The sequence below is a fragment of the Micrasema longulum genome, unplaced genomic scaffold, assembly GCF_059751315.1.
Source record: "Micrasema longulum isolate JH-2025_06_02 unplaced genomic scaffold, ASM5975131v1 h1tg000126l, whole genome shotgun sequence".
NCBI classification, from domain to species: domain Eukaryota; kingdom Metazoa; phylum Arthropoda; class Insecta; order Trichoptera; family Brachycentridae; genus Micrasema; species Micrasema longulum.
The window spans coordinates 389,241-412,717 of NW_028277332.1; the positions used below are offsets into that span (position 1 = coordinate 389,241).

The 23,477-nt window shown below is 32.8% G+C and overlaps 2 protein-coding genes across 4 annotated transcripts; one reads left to right on the forward strand and one right to left on the reverse strand.

The window, feature by feature from the left end:
• The first annotated feature begins 881 nt into the window (after positions 1-881).
• On the forward strand, positions 882-16,098 carry LOC148284410 (5'-3' RNA helicase armi-like). Of its 3 annotated transcripts, none has more exons than XM_088240803.1 (6): positions 882-958; positions 1,775-2,189; positions 5,123-5,538; positions 7,390-7,548; positions 8,825-11,143; positions 12,041-16,098. In XM_088240803.1, exons 2-6 carry the CDS (start codon positions 2,012-2,014, stop codon positions 12,377-12,379), a joined length of 3,411 nt encoding a protein of 1,136 aa, XP_088096929.1. In that variant the 5' UTR covers positions 882-958; positions 1,775-2,011; the 3' UTR covers positions 12,380-16,098. The 3 variants fall into 3 exon arrangements, with proteins under 3 accessions (XP_088096929.1, XP_088096921.1, XP_088096937.1); XM_088240795.1 differs by having other exon boundaries at positions 915-1,132; XM_088240811.1 differs by lacking the exon at positions 882-958 and adding an exon at positions 1,133-1,251.
• A 1,272-nt stretch (positions 16,099-17,370) lies between these two features.
• eIF3e (eukaryotic translation initiation factor 3 subunit e) lies at positions 17,371-23,124 on the reverse strand. The gene is made up of 4 exons (XM_088240504.1): positions 22,963-23,124; positions 20,495-20,689; positions 18,334-18,568; positions 17,371-17,483 (listed from the first exon to the last, which is right to left on the reverse strand). The coding sequence occupies exons 1-4, from the start codon at positions 23,073-23,075 to the stop codon at positions 17,457-17,459; spliced, it is 570 nt and encodes a 189-aa protein (XP_088096630.1). The 5' UTR covers positions 23,076-23,124; the 3' UTR covers positions 17,371-17,456.
• Between the last annotated feature and the right edge of the window lie 353 nt (positions 23,125-23,477).

The following is a 23,477-nucleotide window of genomic DNA, read 5'->3' on the forward strand; positions in this document are numbered from 1 at the left end:
CCGATTTTGGGGGCAATCTACCGATCTACCGAATTCGATTGAAATTCTACCGGTTTTTATACATTTCCTTGTTTTTTCTACAGAACAAAATTTCAATGTAAATAAAACGAATTCATATTACAATAATTTATTGCTTGTTTGCTCACTTCGATTGCCATCAGTTGCTTATTTAAAAAAACTGCTGATCTATCGTACATAAGTATACAATGAATGATATATTAATTATGGAATTGGCTAGTATTGTTGAATATAATATGGTAAAATAAATCATGTCCTAGAATTTCATGACATTATTGAAAAATGTATATATTACTATTTTATGAAGTAAAATATAGAGGGATCACTTTTCACATTGAAAATACCATAAATGGTTTTATCTTCAGTTGAATATCTATTTAAATTTAGTTGAATTTATATAGAGCCTTTTTTGTGAAAATCACCTCAAGGGCGCTGTACAATTAATAAATATCCCAGTACGTCTTGCAGCTACATAGTGCATGGACGGTTGGGATTCTAGTTCCTCGTTTTCAATTAAGATCAATAAAAAAATTTAACAGATAGGAGCTAGATTACAGGACGTCTTGCAGCTACAGGGGGCATAGACAGTTAGAAATTTAGCCCCCATTTACACATTTTAAAAATTGACAAATAAATTTAGTGAATTAATGATATTTAAAAAAATAAAAAATATGAATAATAAGAAGCAGTATTCGACTACATTGCTGCATTCGGGCTTTCATTCAAAACCACCTCTACAAGAGTAGAGGGGGTTGTGTTTCATTCGACTGAATTTACCCATCGAATGTAGTCGACTACTTTCATCGGTAGTTGTGTATTCAATCTATGGTTCCTTAGAATGCTGTAGTCTGTGGAATGCTTAGATAGAGTAAAGAAAAGATATCTGTAATCTGTGGTAAAGAAGTAAACTAAAACTATAAATAAACATGCGGGTTGTGTTGTGAGTATTGCTATTTTCGCTTTTCTCGACTTTCTTCGTGAATTTCTTTTGATAAGCGCCATCAATAAAAGCTTTTATTCCCAAAATTGTTAGCGTTTCCATTGCACTTCTGTCATGAGTTCCGTAAATGTGACAAAGACTGTGTTATCTTCACCAAATCAAATCGAAACTGAGGTAAATAGCAATTGAAAGTGAATTATTTACTAGATTTGTAAATTGGTCATATCAGTAGGGACATAATATGAACAGTTTAAAACATCGACAATGTTTCGAGCAAGTCTAAATGTTTGTAGGTAGGTTGGATTTCCGCCCTAGGGAATCAATTAAGATCTAAATTTTGCAATTTTGTAACAGAAAGGGAAAACATTTACACACTGTTAAACATCCACCATTCTGCCTATGTTCAATTCACAAAAGTCAACAGATGGAGGAGTTGTTGAAATATGGATGTTTAAACATAGGCAGGATGGTGAATGTTACAGCCAATGACTATTTATTTAGTAAGTTATGTTTTATTTTTTATTACATTTGTGGTCGCAGGCCCTACGGCATGGAATGCTCTCCCAGCAGAAATCCGAAACTGTGAGAGTGAAGTGATGTTTCGGAAGAAACTTAAAACCCACTTGTTCTCTAAATCATTTGAATAAATTCTTAGCATGTGGTGGAAAAGTAGTATGAAAAAGTACATTATTTTTCTTAAATTAAAAAGTTTAAATTAAATTTATATCTTTATATAATCATTTTGAAAAGCGCCCCTGAGGTATTATATTACGAAAATGGCGCTATATAAGTTATCCATAATTATTATTATTACAGGTTGTTGCCCCTAATTCCCCGTCGTGTGCACCCAACGAAGCTGTGTTAGATTATATGAAGTATGAGCATAAAATCGAACAGTCCTTGAAATTATCGCAAAAAGAGGGCCATCAGAAGAGAATGCAATCGCTTCGCAAGGAACTGGATTACCTTAACAGCACTTCTTGGCAGTTTGAGAGTGCCGATAAGAACACCGGCTTCTAAATTACAAAACACAATTAGTCTTTAAATATCAAGATGCTGCATATGTTTAAAGCAATTAAGGATTATATATGGAGTGCGCCTAGTGTCGAAGATGATTTGGACGCGAGAAATAAAAGACTAGAGAAAAGTCTACAAATATTGGATGAGCATATTTCGGTTGCGGAAGCAGCAAAACCGAAGGAAATTTTTAGAGACTGCGTTAAAAGAAGCGGTATGTAAATATATATTTTTCTTCTTCTTTTCCACATCCGCTCCTAAGTGGAGCATGTGAACATCACCAGTTGCCTCCAGGAGACCCTATCGCCAGCCAGCATTTTCGCTTCTTCCCACGTCAATCCAGCGCCCCTTAATTCCGCCGAATAAAGTCGAAAGATCGTCATCGACGGCCTTCCGGGACTGCGTGAGCCCGCAGGTTTAAAGAAGAGGCAACTTGGGTTTAGGTTCTCCTTAGACACGCGCAACACGTGCCTAAGCCAGGTCCACTGCCGCATCCTCAAGACGCTCGTTATAAGAGGCTGCTGCGTCCATTCTCGAACTTCAATGTTAGTTATAAAATTGAACCTCCTTATTTATTTATTTCGACGGCTTACGCCTTTGAAAAAGTATAAAATTATATTGAAAAACAATTATAATGAAACAAAACACCTGTACACTAGTATAGAAAATAAAGAAACAAAATATAATCAGCAGAAAATAAAGATACAATAAAGGAAAATTAAATAAGAAATTATATCACCAACAAGCTACAAAAAGTGGCTTGGTGGGATTTTAGTTTTAGTAAAAATATAACATGTGAAATTTTCTTTCAAATTGTAAAATGTGTAGATTTAGTTGACACTGTTAAAATTATACATTGCGGACCCGATAACACAGGTATGCAGCAAATCAACAATAAATATAGAGTTTAAATATAAAAAGTATTGAAGTAACAGAGGCGATGTATCATAGTATAACACTTGGTACATTTTATAATTTAGAAAAGAAGTGATTAAAAAGCATTGATTTTAATTTGTATAAAGAGAAATGAAATAAATCTAAGTTTCCATGTTTGTTTGCTGACATTTGTTGCCGTGGAATACTTAATATTCTTCTCAAAACTCGGAAGTTTGGTGTTTTGAGCTTGACTGGAGTTCCAGACAACACGCATCATGTTAAAAGTTGCTCCAGCGATTCCTAGGCGGGTTGCGAGCTCTTTGTGCTGTGCTTCCATCCTCAGTTATGTGAATTCTCAAGTATTTAAAGCTGTCAACTTTCTCAATCCTCTGTCCATTATTATAGAGAGGCTGATCAGGGTCAGGACAGGATTTGTTGCATATAATCTGCGTCTTTTTTGTATTAAATATATATTTTTTAAACAGTATAAATTAGGGATCAGCCTATTCAGCTACTTTTTTTAATAGTGGATATTCGGCCAAATAGTACGCCATACCAAGTCATGAAAAAAAAACACTTATTACTCAAAAATGTTTATATTTTAATCACAAATTACTAGTTTAATAATAAAACAACTTTGTTTTTAATCACTGATTTTTTATTTTTTTCCACCGACCGGTTTCAAAGCAAACAAGCTTCTTCGTCAAGGTTTACGTAACTAATGAATTATTTCTTATTTATATAATATTTTATGTACTTTTGACTGTGTATTGTAAGAGCCCTCTGGGCGTTTATCAAATATATAACATTTAGTTAAATGTTTGATAGAAAAGTTAATGCTTTAAATATTAATAGATGATATTTTGTGTAGATTATTTTTAAGGCATTGAAGTATATATCTTAAGAAGCTACCTCTGTAATTTTATGTGGTAGTAACAGGGGGTTTGCAATATAAGTTATGTAAACTATTTTTTTTTAATTTCCACTTTAGTTTTTTTTTAAATTTTTTTTTTATTCATATACACTGCACGCAGTGCCTTTTACCACACAAAGAATATATAGTGTGTAAAAAAAACTGTTTTCATCCATCACAACTTACCACTGATAGATTTTAAGTATTAAATTAAAATAAATGTTATATTTGAAGCACTAACTTTGTGGTTATTCACTATAATAAAATAAATAAAACAACTTTTTTCTAACCACTATTTTTTTTTCCACTGACCGGTTTCAAAGAAAACAAGCTTCTTCCTCAAGGTTTAGGTAACCAATGTATTTTTAAAAAATGTTTATTTTATCCATGTTTACTAAATAAAACGTGGAGCTAATAAATCAAGTCTTTTTTCCCCTAAAGGGTGGTAATTTGAGATGAATACTTTCGAAACTAGACAGGAGTGGACTAAAAAAAAATATTGTTTATTTGGTTATTAATTATTTTTTTCTTATTATGAATAGCTTTTTTAATTTCTAAGATTTTTAAGTTGTCTAATTTTAATATTTTATTTTCAACATGAAATACTTTTAATTCAGTATCTTTATTGAAATTATGATTATTTTCTATCAGATGGTTTGCGAATTCAGAAAAATTATTATTATTTAGGCATCCTAAGTGTTATTTTACTCTAATATTAAAGTTTATTTTAGTTTTTCCCATGTTGATTGAATATAAATAATGTGGGTGATATTCATCCGGCTGAACCTACTAGGCAACGCCTGAAAACAATTTTCCTTTTTAGCTTTTGTTAAGTTACCTGTTTATTCACGAATTTCTCTTGTCACGGGCGGTCTTTGCTTTTCAAAATGCACGGTCTGACGTGGTATTCCCATGCTTGAATTTTAACGTATCAAAAAATATTATTTGGACCCGTGCTTAATTACGCGCTGTTTAAATCTGGCAGGATGAAATATAATCGTTACAATACTTAACATAAATTTATCTTTAATTCCACATAATATATTATTTATCCCTTATGCAAACAAAGCATTTTGGTCGGAAAGTGGAGATGCTTCCAGCTTCTCTGAGACTTTCCGGCAACTCATTGAACATTTTAAAGTAAAGGTGGTTTTGAGCTCGTCAGTATCACCTGAGGCAGTCTGAAATCACTACTTACTTCGCATTTCCTACTTGTGTAAATCCCATCTAAATTTAATACTACTTTCGTAGCCGTGTTCTGTGTAACTTAAATTTTTTAAAACTCCTTATGAACTGCCAGTCCATATTATTTAGAATTAGAATTAGTCCGTTTTCACTGTGAAATATTAATTCGGCAGGTCGTATTGAACTGACTCCCGACTCCGGGGGAGTTATCGATGGCATCTTCTTCACCTGCGACATCCAGAGACCGCAAAACCTCAAGTCCGGAGATACGGTCCAATACCTCCGCTACCAAAAAAGTGAGGATCACAGGCCCCAAGTAATCCAGATTCTCTCCGTCGTCGAAGACTTCTTCACCGGTGACGACGCCTTCGAAGAGACAGTCAACTATGATGTCGCCAACAGAGTTATCATTTCCAAAGTGGTGGAGAGGTTCGAGAGGGAAGTGGTTATATCAGAAAAGAATATTAGGTTTAGCTTGGATAATGTTTCGACCAGCTTTGTGCCTATGGTCGGAGATTGGCTGGAACTTAATGTAAAGGCTCAACTCGTTGAAGATACAGGATGCGTCAATGAGGATACTATCGGGGCTGTAAGTACTGCTGATATATAAATATTACATACAATGGGTAGCCAACATAGCGCAATTTAATAATATTTATTTAATTAAAATTAAAACTAAAACATCTTGTTTTTATTTATAATGTAATATAAGTTTATTTATTCATGTTCATGAACTTGTTAAGGCTTTTTAGGCTGTGTCCGTGCCATAATAATTAACAACAATAAAAAATACATAGTAAAATTAATTAAATTATAATAACATGTGATGCAATGGAATAACAATTCAGAAAAATAAATAATAACATTCCAAAGATGATAACAAAAAAAAGAAACATATAAATATTAAAATATAGAGTATACAAATTTAGTTACATACATAATCAAATGTACAAAATAATAGAATCATTAAATTAATAGAAAATAATGCAAAAACAATTGAAATGATAATTGAGATATGGTTTTATAGATTAAGAAATTAAAGTAATAAATTATGAAAAAAAAACAAAATATCAGGGTATAAAATAAGCAAATAAAAAAATGGAAGGAAAGCAGAAAGTATATTTTTGAAATTTAAAAAATTGCTAATCTCGTCCCTATCAATGTGCAACAGCCGATTGCAAACATTGTTCTTAAATACGTTGGCCCTTGTGGAGTTTGTTGTGGCTGCCGGAAGATGATTAAAAAATTTAGGAGCCAGGAAGGTAAAGTTTATCTGAGCTAGCTTTGAGTGAGCGGTCGGGCCGAGGTAATTTATCCTTGCCGCGGATCGCATCTGTATATTTTTCTGTGTCCTGACTTCATCTACAGATTTCCAGAAGTTCACATGTGCCTCTTTAACAAATAGCTGCCGTGCATCCAGATCAGATATTACAATCACCGACCGGTTTTGATGCTACACGAGCTTCCTTATCAGGGTTCAATTTAGTATAATTTTAACAGTGTCTACTAGATACTAAGTGCAATGCATACGGAGGTAATAAGTCAAGTCATTATGTCGGCTAGTATTTTGTGTTTGTGAAAGTACGGAGTGAGGAATGTTATTATATTTTAATTTTGATTATGTAATGAATAACCGCAAAATCTCAATCAAATTTAAATCGGGCTGTGGTCCCGCGGCCAGTGTTGCGGACTCACGGATCAGAGATCCGAGGTTCGAACCCCACTCTATCCTAACTTGATCATCATTTTCTAAAAGTGAGTTATTTACAACTCGTTGAAAATGGCCCCAAAATCGAAATATTTGGGTAAATAATAAGAACGCAAATATTTCTATTTTTTTTTTAAAGTTAGTGCTTCAAATACAATTATAAATTTTATGTATCTATTTATTCTTTTCCATGTTCAAAGTGTTAAAATGTATTTTTTTTATTTATTATAAAACTTCATAAAATTGTATGTTACATTTATTTTTATTATATACATTCAAACAAAACTTAAATTCATACAATTGTTATTACTTTATACTTAAATTATTTTAATTTATGCTCTGTTAATTTCATAATTATAAAAACCCCCGCTTGCACTTGCATATAACACAGAAATTTGTTTAGTCTCCCACCAGTCTGACGATGTCGGTCACGGCGAAACTCGAGCACTGGTAAAAATTATAAATAAATGTGGAATAAAATTATTAATGTATTTTAATTATTATAATCAATTTTGCAGTCAAACATTTCAATTAATGCTTGTACTTTGTCATTGTTCAGACAACACCAATTCGAAAAATCGTAATTTGAATGTCTGGTTGGAAACCAAGGAAAAATCTTTGGTAAAAAGTTTTGGTGGTTATGTACACAGCATAATTCCTTCTTACTCTTTTCTTTCTGGTCATTTGAATATAGATATGTTGTACAAATTGTGGTAATATATCTGATTCAAGGTTTTGGAGGTCGTAAGTGTGAAATGCCTCAGGAGTATGGTTAGAGAGGGGCTAGTGGTGCAATGGGACCCAGAAAACATGGTTGGCATCATCAACAATTTAGTCTTCTTTACCAAGGATGCTTGTGACTTTGGCTACGTTCCCCGTCTAAATGACATGGTGAGATATTCTTTTTAAAAAAAAAATTATTCATAAATTTCATAAAAAGTACATGTTTTTGTAAAATTCTAAACATATCTACTTTTACACATCTAGTAAATGTTATCACTGTAACTCTCCAAAAAAAGAGAATAACTCTTGTGCTTGGAGAGTGACTTACGCTGTTTTAGTTGTTTATTTATAAGAGTTTATATAATTTTAAATACGAGTACACGAAAAAGAAAAATAAAAACATAGGATATATAAAGAAAAAACATAAAACAATAATACATTCATACTAATTAAAATTTAATGTTGTTTTTACACGAGTTCAAAAAATTTCTTTAGATTAACTTTAAATTTATTTATTGATGTATTATTTTTAATAGTTTTTAGTTCATTAGGAAGATTATTATAATTTGTTACACCTTTGAAGACAAAGCTATTTTGACCATGACTTGTATGGAATTTAGGAATTTTGATATTATTTTGGTATCTGAGTTACTTATTCATTTCAAATTCTTTTATTTTTTCTTTTTTATATATTTGTATAATATAATTTATTTTATAAAGAGTGTCTACTGTATGAACCTTAAATATTTTATATAGACTTTCCGTATTGAATGTTGAGGGTTTCTTTAAAATTATTCTAACTATTTTATTTTTGACAATCTTTTATGGCCCCATTTTTCTTTACAAATCTTTGTCTAAAATTCTATAATCATGATTGGATTAACAAATCAGGGACTGTTGCTAGGTTGGTCTGTTCAAAATTTTTGTTCATGTTCAAACGACATTATAGGGAAAAAAATCTGTTTTTTTTAATGTTCCCGAATTGATTTTATATAAAAAAAAAAATAATGGCTTAATTTAACGAATCTCATAATATTTAATCTTCCTAAAACTCGCACGCGATAAAAAAAGGCAGCGCTTTTTTGTACTAATAAATCTAGTACTAATTATTAAATTTACTCGCCTATTTAGAGGCTACAGAAACATGGCAACGAATTTAGCTCTATTGATATCTTTTGCTGTTCAATATCGAAATTTAAAGAAAGTCTTATTGATGGTAGAATAATTTATTGGGTCATTTAGCCATTTTGTGTCAGAGTCCCATTATTGTTTTTGCGGTTTTATTTATATAATTTAATATCCATTAGTATTTTTGTGTTAGTTTATTTTGTACAGTTTGTAAACCTGCTCCTGTATACTTTTCACCATGCAAAAGCCAGCTAGGGCGTTAATAAATGAGTCACAGCGGGTTTTGTAACTCACAGTTCATGTATTTCGTTCTCAGGTAGCCGTGAATGCCGTGGAAAGTGACCAGGGAAAATACGCATGGCGAGCTCTGGGCGTTTCTCCCCTGCGTGATGCTCCCAAAGCCAACAAACAGCTTGGCGACTCTGCACCTAGCACTGTCAAGGGGATTTATATTACGGATTCTACGAGTTTTGGCACACTTACATTTTATGAAACTAAAACTTTAACTATAGAAGTTCATAACAGAAGTTCTACAATCCTAAAATTTATCGATTGTTATTTCCTAGGAAAAAAATGTAATTCTCAGATGGAAATGGTTAGCGGCAAACCCCAATGCAAGAATCTAAACCCAGGTGCAAGTTTAAACATTAGTTTTAAATGCACTCCTTCCTTTTTAGGGTATTCAGAAGAAACTGTCGCTTTCAAATTCCAAAATGTTATAATCAATCGTTCATTAAAAGTTCTTGTAGAGGAGAATAATACTATATGGTCCAAATTATCTGCTCCTAGAGGAAAAATAGATTCTTATAAAACGAGAACTCTAAAATATTTGGAACACAAAAAACAGTTCGATCAAATTTGTTTAGTACGTGGTGTAAGGATGGTAAAGCCCCCGAACTTTATAGCTGTGCGTACTCCGTATTACGCTATTCCTAAAAGTATGTGGAACGTTTATTACGATATATACCAGCATAAGAATTTAAAGGAAGCAGATTTAGTTCTAGGAGATTCTTTTCCTTGTATATTACAAAGTTTATCCATTAATAATTATGCACAAAAATTCCACATTCTATTGTATCTGGAAGAAATAGAAAGTACCCTGAAATTACAACATTACGATAAGATGAACGCCCACCTGAGCCGATCCGGAGAATACTTGTGCCTGGAAGTAGAAGGACTCGCAGAAAACCGACCGTCTCTGTTGGTGGGAGATTCTGTACACGTGTGCTTCACGAGTCAGGAACATCGCTACGAAGGGATCATCCACGAGATTGGGGGCATTAAGATATATATGAAGTTTGCTTCACAGTTTCATCAGTTGTACAACGGAGAAGATCTACAAATTCACTTCAGCTTCAACCGATCTACATATACCAAATGTCACCATGCCGTAGATTTGGCAGTAGACCACTTCGGTGCGGAAGGTTTATTCCCTAACCAACTGAACATTAAACCTTCCCAGGTGAATATCGTTGACCAGACTGGCCGACCTGAAGAAGCTCAAACTGATGCCGACACCCCTAAATGGAAGATGAGACATATACAATGGATAAACACTAATCTCAATCCTATTCAGAAAATGGCTGTCAAGAATATCCTCCAAGGAGTTGCTCGACCCCTCCCATACGTACTGTTCGGTCCTCCCGGCACCGGAAAGACCATAACCCTCGTGGAGACCATTCTCCAAATCTTTTGCCTGGTACCCGAGTCTAGAATCCTCGTCGCCACACCCTCTAATAGCTCTGCCAATCTGATAAGCGAAAGGCTAATAGATTTGGGTGATGTAAAACCCGGTACTTTAGTGAGAATTCTCTCATATTCTATGCTTAATTCTCCCAAAATCTCTGAGAAACTAAAACCATATTGTGCTACTTTGGATATCAGTATAGAAACCAATAAAAGTGCCAATTTTAAGTTCCGTAAAGTAAGAAAAGACGGTGTTCAGATGAACTGCCAGAAGTCTGTTATCGGGAGGCATCGCATCACTGTAGGGACATGCGGGGCCATCGGTGGATTATATCGCTTGGGGTTCCCTCGCGGTCACTTCACACACATTGTCGTGGACGAGGCGGGCCAGGCCATAGAACCAGAATTGATGATTCCTTTAGCCTTTATCGACCAATATGGCGGACAGGCTATTCTCGCAGGAGACCCGATGCAACTGGGACCTGTCATAATATCCCACGTTTCGGACAGCTGCGGCCTCGGAGAATCCTACATCGAGCGGTTACTGGGGTGCTTCCCTTACCGGAGGGATATACACAGTTTCAAGGGAGATCTGGGAGGCTACGACCCTCGGCTGGTGACCCGCCTCACCATGAACTACCGCAGCATACCCCGACTGTTGAAGCTTCCCAGCGACATGTTCTACGAAGGGAGCTTGATCAGTCAGGTGAATCCGGACCGGGATCGGATCGCGGAGGATGTGCGCACTATCCAGTCCGGGCTGGAGTGGAGTGAGGAATACCCCGCCTTGGTGTTCCACGGCGTGCGCGGTCAGAACATGCAGAGTACAGATTCCCCGTCGTGGTACAATCTTCACGAAGCGTCCATGGTGATGATGTACGCAGTGAAGTTGTACAATATGAACTTCACCCCAGACGATATTGGCATCATTTCTCCCTACTTGGAGCAGGTATTGTATATAACCAACCACTTACCGATCTTTCTATGTCTACCGGTTTCGAGACATACCTGTCTTTTCATCAGGACACCAATTAAACTAGCATGAAAATCCCTCTACGCTCAATGTCAAACATTTTCATAAATTATAATCAAAGCACGTTAGCGTTAGCTGTAACATTGTAATATATGTATATATTCTTCACAGGGGGTTTAATCTAGTCCTTGTCTACAAAGATTTGAACAAACTCAAAATATTGTTGATAAAACCAACCGGTTCAAGAAGGAGTATAAACATTAAAAGATATTTTCGATACACTCGATGGCAATAGTATTTTTCTTTTTCCATAAATACTATTAGAGTAAAACATTAATATCGATAATAATAATGGGAAGCTGTGCATAATCGCTTATACGGACCGTTCGCCATTGGATAGAAGCCCCGCGTTAAATTCCTGGGATGTTTAAAATGAAACAATAGTTTAATGGGTCGTATCACACTGTTATATTTTATCATCTAGATATTTCAAGCATCGGGCTCGTGGCGAGCACGTGCGGGGCGGGCCGGTCTCGTTGAACAGGATATAGGTTGATGGTCGTCCTGTGGGCTTTAAATGGTTGAAATGTGCAATTGAACTAATCTAATTCTGTAATTATGGATTGAATGACAGGTGTCGTGGCGCAGTTGGTTAGACGACCAGCTGCGAAACTGGCGTCGCGGGTTCGATTCCCGCCAGTTGCAAGAAAAAATCCAAGAAAGATTTTTTCTCAATTGATCTGGGTGTTGTGGTGAATTTTTCATTACCTCCTTCCATACCCCTCTATCCCACCTGTTGACAAGCCTCTAAATAGAGGCTCAGCGGGTTGTTCCTTTACAATAAAAAATAATAAAAATGTTTTGTTTTTGTAGAACCGGCTCATTCGGGCGATGTTTGAAGACATGGAACTGGATCTTCCCAAGATTGGAACGGTAGAAGACTTTCAAGGACAGGAGAGGAAGATCATCCTGATGTCATGCGTGCGTTCCATTCGGTCTGCCATAACATGTGACGTGACCTACAGTTTGGGCTTCCTGAAGAATCCTAAAAGACTGAATGTGAGCTTGACGCGGGCCAAAATTTTGCTATTTATATTTGGCAATCCCCACCTATTGGCCATAGACAAATATTGGCACAAAGTTATAAAACACTGCATTGAATATGGTAAATATATGGGATGCGATTTACCAAAGGAATTTAGAGACATTTAACTTTACATGTATTTCACAATTCCTGTAAATATAATTTAGTTTTATTCATTAAGTTTTTAAATCTACCAAGATTCAAATAGTGGGTTTAATTTTTAATTTAATAGTCTGGGTTGTTGTGTTGTTTTTTTTGGCAAGATATCGACGCTGGAAAGGCTATTTACTTTAAGCGACATTTTGCAAACTTTACAGAGCCATTTAAAAATTTTATAAAATTATATCTCATAAATTATACCTCCATTCAGAACATCGTCTATAGATGAGGTAAACCATATATTAATGTGTATTTGTGCAATGTGTATAGCGCGCATTACTACTCAGAGAGAAAAACACTACCAATATCTGAAAGGCCATATTTATTCAAGTAAGGAAATTAAAATAATATGTGTACACATTTCAATTAATTAAGAGTATTATAATATAATTTCTCTTCATGTTTGTCAGGAAAAGTGAAACAAGTTCATATATGAGTGTAATTATCTGCCGATTATGATATTCCCCTCTGGAAGTTATTTGAGACACCTTCGCCGTTCAGGCGAGTCACTAACCCAAATAAAACATCATTTTGATAAATCGCAATTTGAAAGTTTGGAGACCAAGGAAAAATGATTTTTTTGCGTTTTGGAGGTTATATGTATGCAACATAATACATTCACGTCTTTTTAATAAATTCCATTGCTAACTTTTCTTTTCCGATCCATTAAAAAATATTTGGAAGGGTTTTTTTAATGAGGTGAGGTGGCTAAACGAGGTGGCGAGGCGGTTTCCTTTTTCTCATTGAGTAATAGTTTTGATTTAAGGTAATTTATAAACAAATACGTTTATTTCTATTTTTATATACTTTTAACTTTTTAATATTTTTTTTTTCTATTGAATATGTTCTGTAACTTGAATTATAAAAATAAAACTTTTATTTTATTGGTTGGTTGGAAGAAATTGCCATTTGGCAATAAGCCCGCCAATGTACAAATAACATTATGTACAAAAAGTTAAATAAATAAATAAATAAAAGGAAGGAAATATTAGGAATATGTAATTATTATGTTGTGTTTAATTTATTTTTTTAAATGTAATTACAGTAAAACCCATGTTTTAAGTTTTTCAAGGGAGCAACAAAAAAAGTGTAAAACTGAGGAAAACTTTTAAGTGAGGAAATGAAAAATGTATGGAAAAATGAAATTTCATTAAAATATAATTATTGTACTTGTTGGCCTTGGCTACACTAAATTTACTGCAGAAAAATTGTAAGAACTGTCATGATTGGGGATTATTCATATTTACCAATTATAAAATATTTTGTATTTTTTCAAACAATACTCTACAATGTGCTATTTTTTATTGAATTAAAAAAATATATATTTATAAATAATGTTATCTATTTCATTTAAATTATTTATTGACAATTCTTGATGGAATTCCATTGTAATGATGTTATCTGGGTATTTAACCTTAAAAACACGAAAATAAAAATTTGAATTAGCTAGCATAAAATGCATACAATGATTTTTTCCCTAAATATTGGGAAATTTGATTTATATGGTATCACTTTTTTTAGTATGACACCACAAAATTTCAACTGGCTCATCTTTTGACAGATCAAATGAGTTATGAAAAAATTTCGATATAACCGGGGTTATGAAAAACGTTAATTGGGGGGAATATTTGAATGAGAATGTATGGAAAAAAAATGGGACCTAAATATTTCGATGCAAAAAGTGGGAAAACGTAAAAACGAGGTTTTACTGTATTATAATGTGGTTAAAAAATATTTTTTAACATGCTTTTTTTTTGTTTTGATATACATATATTGTAATATAAAATTACATAGCAAAAAAGAAATTATTTGGATTTACACAACTTTTTTCTAAGTTACCTTGGTGACATTTGCTTCTTAAAAAACATAATTTTAAGCTTTGAGTGATGTCATTTTTAGGGTTAGTGACTTTAAACTGAACAGCGATGATACATTTTTAGTGTATCGAGTTAGATTAGCAAGTTAATATAATATCTCTAATCATTTCTAATTGTCGTAATTTAAAAATGGCGTAATGGACAAAGTGTATTTTTTATTGATTTAACTCCTTATACATAATATATATTCGTTAATTGGTGGGCTTATTGACAAATGGCAATTTCTTCCAACCAACTGATAAAAGTGTCGTTTATATTATTTAAGTTTGGAAAAGTATTTGAGAAAAATGAAATAATCAAACTAAATGTATATAAAAATAGAAATAGCAATATTTGTCAATTAAAATCAACAATAGTATTCAGTGGGAAAAAGGAATAAAGAGAGGAAAGGAGGAGATATCAAAGAAGAGAAAGATGTTTCTTCAGGTGTGATTTAAACAGAGATACTGTAGTAACCAACATCTTTGATAGTGGATAGGAGATGATTCCAGTCGAGCCGCATTGACACTAAATGAGTTAGAGAAAAAAGAGGAATTGTGGAGGGGTATTAAGAGGGTGCTTTGAGTGTTAACATTGTTTAAAGGAAAGAAAGTTTTAAAAAATATTCATTTTTTGTTTTTTAAAATTATTTTTTTAAAGAAATATTTGCATTATGATTCACACAAATATTTAAATTTTATGACCATTTTCTTTTACTCTTACAAATTTATATTTTATCCTTCACAGAATTCGAAATTACCGATATGTACAGATTACATTAAATAATAATACATATCAGTGGCAGAGGCTAAATAACTTAGACAAGTGAATTTTGCAGGCAAAATTACAGATTTAAAAAATGAGCATAACTGTTTTTATTTTTAATCAATTCTAAAACAATGTGGCTCAGACAGGCATTATGTAAAGCTATGCAGGATAAATAAATATCAACAGGATAAAGTTTATATTTGAAGCACTAACTTTGTGGTTATTCATTATAATAAAATAAATAGAACAACTTTGTTTTTAACCACTAATTTTTATTTTTCACCGACTGGTTTCAAAGCAAACAAGCTTCTTCTTCAAGGTTTACGTAACTAATGAATTGATTCCTTTTTTTTATTTCTATCATGTTCACTAAATACTACACGTGGACCCAATAAATCAAGTGGTTTTTTTCCTTTGTTTCCCTACCCAAATTACCACCTGTGTATTTATTTTATTAAATATTAACAGATTTTTATGTAAACCTAAACAATGACTTGTATAAATAAGTGTAATTTTGTGTTGCATAATTCATAAAAATGTAAATGCCAAAATTTACATCCGATAACCACCACGGGTGTCGGCTCGTTGACGCAGCTTGAAATTCTAAAAAGTGGTACAAGTAACTCAATTTTAGCTAGTGTCGGACTAGTCACACAATCCCTTTACCGCTGATATTATGTAAGTTATCTAAACATTCCTGTTTTCTTACAAATATAATTTTTAAATAGTTCCATAACCCCTTTACAGCATTGACTGCTGATATTTTCTAAGTGGGATTTAAATATGCCTAAAGTGGTGTGTAGCATATATATGTCGTATGCATAAGAAATGACAAAATACTATTGTTTGAATTTCATACAGTTTTGATTTTCAGCTATGAATACTCCCGATATCAGAGAAATGTGCTTCAATAAACGATGTAGGTATACCAAACATAGAAGGAAACTATTAAAAACTCATTGTGATTTTTATCTGTTATTATTAGTATATAATATAGTTGGCTGTGAGGCTATTGTAAGACAAGTGAGTTGTATGTAACAGCTGTATTACTTAAGAAATAAAAATATTAATAAAAAGGTGTCCTTTAATTTATGTCCATTGTCAATATATTTACAGTAAAACCATTAAGTGTTGAACTGAGGAAAACGCTAAAGTGAGGAAATGAAAAACTGCAGAAAAATTGTAAAAACGGTCATAATTGGGGATTATTCATATTTTCTATGATTTCATTAAAAAGAAAGTATTTGTTCATTTTTCACATTTTTTCACACTCATTTTTGTTTTCTTTATTAAATTTAAAAAAAAGACATGTTTAAATAATTTTATGTAGGTACTTAACCCTTAAAACACGAAAATAAACATTTGAATTTGCATAAAGTGCATACAATGATTTTTTCCCTAAATATTAGGAAATTTTATTTATATGGCACCACACAATTTCAACTGTCATTTGCATCGCGGTAAAACTGTTTCACACTTTTTCTCTGTAAACAATTTTCTTTCGAAATTATGTTTGTAACTTCAAATAATATTTCTATTGCCAAGTTTTTAAACGTTCTGCATCGTAATTTATTGATGTAAAGACTTTATTCTTCCTAGAGATGCGTCAACCGCATGCCAACCGAATTTAGTTTGAGACAACAATTTACACATTTTTTTATTTACCTTGATTTTATTCACCATTTTAGAAAACGCGGCGGCGCGCGGCATGGCGTCAGATCGAATGAGTTTCGTAAAATTTTCAATATAAAACTGGAGTTGTAAAAAACATTAATTGTGGGGATATTTGAATATGTATGGAAAAAAATGGGACCTAAACATTTTGACGTAAAAGGCGGTTTTTTTTTAAATGAACAATTTTGAACGATGTCACTAGTTCTTCCGAATCAACCAGTGATAGTGTTTTTTTAGGTTTCCGGTTTACGGGAAGCCAATTTAACAATCAGCAGAACTCGCCGAAGAGAACTTGCGACGTCGCACATGGAGTAATTTCAAAGTTACAACACTTTAAAAAATCAAAGCGCTAATATTATACATACATTAAAATATTTTAAAAATTTTGTTAGCTCAGTTTGATATTCTAGTAACAAATAAAAAAAAAACCACCGAACTTCCTCATTGGAGGCCAGAGGATATTACAGCCGGCGATTGCCGACTGTTTCCTGCTAGTTTTTAATTACGTATTTTACCTAATAATTTACGTCAATTATTTTACTTATCAACAAATGCGGTTTCAGAAATCCTCCTTCGTAAGATGAATTGCCAAAATTTTTTAAATTAAAAATTTATTTTGTACAGAAGTGCAATGCGTTGCTATTGATAATAAAAATAAAACATTTTTTTAGTTGTAATTTCAATTTTAATTATAAAACCTTCACAAAATTATTTGATACAGAGTTTTAGGATAACTTAGAATTAACACTCAGAATTCTTGAGTTCCCCAGCGTATCTGAAAAACAAGAGAAAAATTCATTACTTTTAAACTCGGTAGTTTTTTCTGCAGCTGGAGAAAACATGGAAGATCGAGAAATATGTCGCAGGAATAAATTCAACAGTAAAAATTCAGTGCATGAATGTGGAGAAAGCAAGGTCTGTATGTAAAGATATAACATTGTATCTTCTCTAAACAGTTGGCATCAAAAATATTTTTAAAACACATTTTTATTTGCCCAGATATTAACTTTTTTTTTGAAATATGTGCTAGTATATTAAAATTATAATTAAATATTTTTAAAAAGACTTGTTTTATTTTTTAAAGAGTTGTTGGAGAAAGTCCAGAGAAGAGTAACTAAAATGGTAGTTTCTCTAAGAAATAAATCATACGAGGACCACTTAAGGGAGCTTGGGTTAAGTTCACTGGAAGAGCGGAGGCAGCGTGGTGACTCGATTGAAACATTCCAAATCTTAACTGAGCAATATAATGTACCCAAGTTGAAATCAATGTTCACTATGAATGAAAACCGCCCCTGAGAAGGGGTCATTCATTGAAACTCAACACTACCTTCTTCTCATCCAACCCCAGGAAGAACTTCCTGACAAACCGAGTTGTGGAGAAATGGAATGGCCTTCCCGAGAAAGTGATTAGTCCTAGTTCAGTTAATGTGTTCAAAAACCGCCTAGATGCACACATCAATTTATAATGTTTAATAACCGTGTACACTTGATATACACGCATCAGATTAATAGCTGCTAGTGTATTATTAATAATAATATATGGACAAACAAGTTGTGGCAAAGCAGGGTTCAACCCTTAGACCAAAACTCTGAAGAAAAAAGGAATTTAATAATATTCTTCTTACATCCTGGTTCCTGGCTTTATGTTTTCTCTCCACTAGAGATGTGAGGGCTTCAGAGCGAACGGACAACGAGTCGATCTTCTCGATGAGCTGCTGGTACGGAGACATGGGCTGTGTGCCCATCACAACATGCCCCAACTTGGAGTCGATCTTGGCGTCCAACCGCGCATTACGGATCAAGTTCACGATCCAACGCTCCGCATCCTCAGGGTCCATGTTCAGCTTCTCAGCCAACATACTGAAGATATAACAATGTATTAGTTTGTAGTCGAGAAATATCAATCTTGATAAAATCCTTTGAGGGTTAAATTTAGAGGAGTTATCAAAAAAGTAATTTGTATGAAATAAAACTGCCAATGTTATCGTTTTTGTTGAAGAACACAAAGGTGTTCTTCTTACTTAAAGAAGTATAGATTTCCAATATTTCGAAATCACAAATATGCAAATATGTACATTTTCTTATAGATAGCCAAATACTTTTATTTACACAATACTTTAGTTTAACACATAATTTATATTATGATTACATTATAATTTATATTATTATACCTTTGTGTCACTAACCCAAAGCAATAGTGAAAATAAACCTGAAACTTTCAACTTTGATATAAACACGAAGACATTGTTATAAATTAATGTTTCCAAATAATAAAATAAATGAATATTTAGTTTACCTATTTAAAAATAAGTATATTATTCATATTCTACTAAATAATTTAATTCAGCTAGACCCTTTGCAAACTTAGAAGTCCGATTATCTCAGAATTTGTTTTTCAGAGATGTCTCACAGTTGCTTTGGGCTAACGATATTGGGATTTTATTTTATTTTGTTAGGTAACTCAACAAAGATACATACTAGAAAACATACTATTTGAAAGTATTCATCGATACAATTTGACATGCATATTTATTTAATATGTATTATTTCTTAATATATAGATTTATATATTAGGATATAATACATATTAAAAAAAATAAATTATACAGGATACAATGCAATAAAAAATAAGTTGTAAGTGTGAACTTTTTAAATAAGATTTATTCCTAAGAGATTATTCGCAAAAGCTGAGAGAGTATCATAAACAATGTTGATTTTATTGTTTCGGCAGTAGGTATATATTATATTCCCGACACATGCGGGCCACAGGTGAGTGGTGTGTAGCATTACTTGAAAACAAAGGCAGTTTAAATATTTCTCGATGCCTGAGTGTTCTCAATCCCGCATTTATTTGTATCTACTTTATAGTTTAATATTTTTATTTTTTTTAATTTTATTTATTAGGGATATCAACAGTAATACATGTAACAAAAATACAACAAATAAAATATACAGAGAATAAAACCAATGACAGATATCCACAGAAATACATTAAATACACCTACAATACATACTAGTGTGCTTGTGTGAGTGTAAATGAGTGAGAAGGTGGGTGTTATATTGGAATGAGGGTGGACATGTGTGTAAATATTGCACAAGTGTCAAGTGTCGAAAATATAAATAAAATAAGATAAAATAAGACTTTATTATTGAAACTAAGCATAAGACAAAAAAGTATGTTTTAAGACGCGCATTTTAAATGTTATTTTTTTACAATCAAATGGATCAATAAGGGCAAAGTTCAAATTATATTCACTAGCAAACGTATAAGTGGAAGATTTTATACAGAAATTTTATATTGAAAACAACGCAGCGTTTTATCAGAGAATTAAAATGAAAAAGAGTTAGAAGTTGCTCGTAATTTGAATTTGAACGTGGGTTAGAAATTTGAAACTTATACAAAAGCTACTTTAAGAACTTTTTTGTGATTATATAAAAATGACAGTTTGCCATTGCTTGATTCACTTTGTTTATAAAAATAATAATAAGACCGAAGAAAACTAATGAAAATATATTAGAAATTCAATATTATGGAATTACCGCACATTATTTTAATTAGATTGTAAAAGCAAAACTTGTAAAAGCAAGGCTGGAACGTTTATGATATTATGTAAGTTTAAAAATGTTAATAAAAGCTTTTCTGCAGCATTGAAACTGAATGACTATATTTGGTAAATTTCAGTTACTTTGCTACGGATTTTTTTTGTGGCTGTGGTGCAATTAAAGACAATAGACATTCCAGGGATGAGATGTTTGATGTATGTATCTTTGTGCAGAAATAATTACCCAATACTGATGCACTGATGGATTCTACAGAAGGTCTCGAAGATCATAAGACGAGCGTTCTCCACAAACTCGTCAATGCACGCAATCAGGAAGAAGTCGCTGAGGAGGACAGACTGACACTCGTGCAGTTTCTGTCTCGCTCCCTCAAAATCGAAATTCACGTACAGGTGCTCGATGAACTCCGTGATGGGGTCTCTAGAGGACAATAATGGAAACATAATTAATGAACCTCTAGACGATACATGTACAAATGACGCGTGCCAATCAAAAAGGAAATCTCCGCTGCTTAAAAACTTTAGAGTGAGATATTTTCATATAATAAAATAAATAAAACAACTTTGTTTTTAACCACCAATTTTATTTTTCACCGACCGGTTTCGAAGCAAACAAGCTTCTTTGTCAAGGTTTACGTAACTAATGAATTGATTCCTTTTTATTTTATTTCTATCATGTTCACTAAATACTACACGTGGACCCAATAAATCAAGTGGTTTTTTCTTACACGGGTGGTAATTTGATATCATTATTTTCGAAGTAAGCCAGGAGAGGACTAAAATAGCTTTTTTAGTTTTTTTTAAAAACGCTTTTTTAATAGATATTTTCAATTTAAAAAAAATGTATTTGCTAAAGTGACAATAAGACCATGTGGCATTTAAAGATGATTGAAAACAACAACAAACTATCACACCGTTTCTCCGTAGGGGTAGGTAGAGAGGATAGAACGCCATATCACTCTAATCTTTGCATACAGACCTCGCTTCCTCTGCATTCATACATCTCATGCACGCACGCCGATTATTCCTACTTTTGACATGTCCATCTTCAAGTATTTGATGGACTTGATCGTGCCATGTCTTTCTCGGTCTTCCTCGTTTTCTGCATCCATCAACATTCGTATCGTAGATCCTTTTAGCCGTTCTTTCGCTGTCCATTCGCTCTACATGTCCAAACCAACCGATTGTAAATCAGTCAGCAAAACAAAAAACTAAGGAATCAATGATTTTTCTGTGTAATATTATCTAAAGATGGGATTGACAGTCCAAATTTAGAGTTAATCGGAGAATATAAGTTAAATAAACACGGTGTTGGGGCCATATACTATGACCGGAAATTTAAATGGAGGGTAATTAATTATGTTATATAGGTATTTGAAATGTTTAGAGATTTTAGTTTAAAATTTTAATTGGCTTAAAACATGGTTAATCCTTTTTTCTTTCTTTTTGAAATTCAAATATGTTTTGTGAACTTGACTAAGGCGTTTGATAAGGTGTCGCAAAAATACACTACTAGAAAGGGAAAATACAATAGTAAAGACTATTCAAGATCTCTATACTGAAGAACAAAAATTAAAGTTGATAATGAATTGACCAAGGAAACTCCAGGGAGATAGCCTCGAGTCCTTTTCTGTTTAATATAATAAAGGAGAAATCATAGAAGAGGTGACTGGCTCGGGACGGGGTTACGAAATGGGCAATAAAACAATTATTATGATATGCTATGCAGATGACGCAGCTATTAGCCGAATCTAAGGTTGACCTACAAAGAATGCTGCATAAATTCCACCTATAGTCCTTAAAATTTAGCTTGATTAGAATGACAGTTGTCAGCTAAAGTGACGACATAACTTTGTAGTGACGTCTAAGGAATGATTTATATTGACACACGAAAAATCATTTGTATCTGGTATGTTAATTTATTTTTTAAATACAATGCTTGACATATAAATCAACATAATTGTATTAAAACAACATTAAAACTAAAATAAACCTAATTATTAATGACGTTTTTACAAGGTTACATCATTTTGCAAAAACGTCAGAGATGGGACAAATTGATCAATGTAAATTGATCGAATAAAAAAATAATTCATTTGATGTTGTTCATGAAAAAAGTATAAATGTCTTATTTTTTGGTGAATAATTGTCTTAAACACACCATAATAGACTTTTTTTGCGTTTTTATTTCAATTTTCAGAAACAGAGCTCATGTCTGCATGAAAAAACTGATAAAATCGATTTGATCGGTACATGATCAGTGATCAGTGATCAGTAATTTTCCATCACTATTGACAATTAGTTTGGCAGCTGTCATTTTAATCAAGCTACACTTTTGCTACATTAAGGACTATAGTCGCCGAGTGATAAACATGTTTGAAATCACTCTTACAGACCGATTATCGGTATGTAGCAGATCGTCTACATTGAGCATTGTAGGGTTAAAAATGATTAAAATACAATTGCATTCAAATTTGTGTGAAATCAAATTGTTTTACTATGTTTTTTTTTTAACAAATTCTATGATGGCAAGTGAAAGCACGGCGTTTGATTGCCAAAAATACTGTGTTACAAGTCAAAACACGGACTGCATCCCGTGTTACTGGAACATTGTAAAATAATGTCAATGATTACACGAAAAATACATTTTTATAAAAGCCATAGATAAAGTGATTTGTGTGTGGGAATACTGACCTGTATGTGTAGGACTCTTGCTGTATGACCCGCACAAGGTCCTTCAAAGCATTCCTTCTGGAGCGGTTGATGATGACCGCCGTGGCCAGATAGCGCAGAATGTGAGGGCACATGGTCTGAATGGCATTCAGATACCTGACAATTTACAATATTTTATCATTTATATTAGAATACGAGTAACTAACTTTGTGGTTATTCGTTGTAATAAAATAAATATAAAACAACTTTGTTTTTAACCACTTTTTTTTCTCTACGGACTGGTTTTAAACCTACACAAGCTTCTTTATCATTGTTAATTATACCTTGATTAAGAAGCTTGGGCATTGAAAACAGTCAGTAAAAAAAAAGTGGTTAAAAACAAAGTTGTTTTATATTTATTTTATTACAATACTAATTAGGGCGCTCATTGGGCTTTTTTTTACATACAGTTATAAAATACAGGTACACAAAAAACATACATTCAAAGAAATACAGTAAGAATACAGATCAGAGTAATAACATCCCACTGGCTGATA

Excerpts from the sequence above, each read along its gene's own strand:
- LOC148284410 (XM_088240803.1), top strand. The coding sequence starts at position 2,012 with ATGCTGCATATGTTTAAAGCAATTAAGGATTATATATGGAGTGCGCCT. Across the intron at positions 2,190-5,122 it reads AGACTGCGTTAAAAGAAGCG|GTCGTATTGAACTGACTCCC; the intron begins GTATGTAAATAT and ends TTAATTCGGCAG. Across the intron at positions 11,144-12,040 it reads TTTCTCCCTACTTGGAGCAG|AACCGGCTCATTCGGGCGAT; the intron begins GTATTGTATATA and ends TTGTTTTTGTAG.
- eIF3e (XM_088240504.1), bottom strand. The coding sequence starts at position 23,075 with ATGTGCCCTCACATTCTGCGCTATCTGGCCACGGCGGTCATCATCAAC. Across the intron at positions 20,690-22,962 it reads CAAGAGTCCTACACATACAG|AGACCCCATCACGGAGTTCA; the intron begins GTCAGTATTCCC and ends ATTGTCCTCTAG. Across the intron at positions 18,569-20,494 it reads CATCAGTGCATCAGTATTGG|TATGTTGGCTGAGAAGCTGA; the intron begins GTAATTATTTCT and ends TTATATCTTCAG.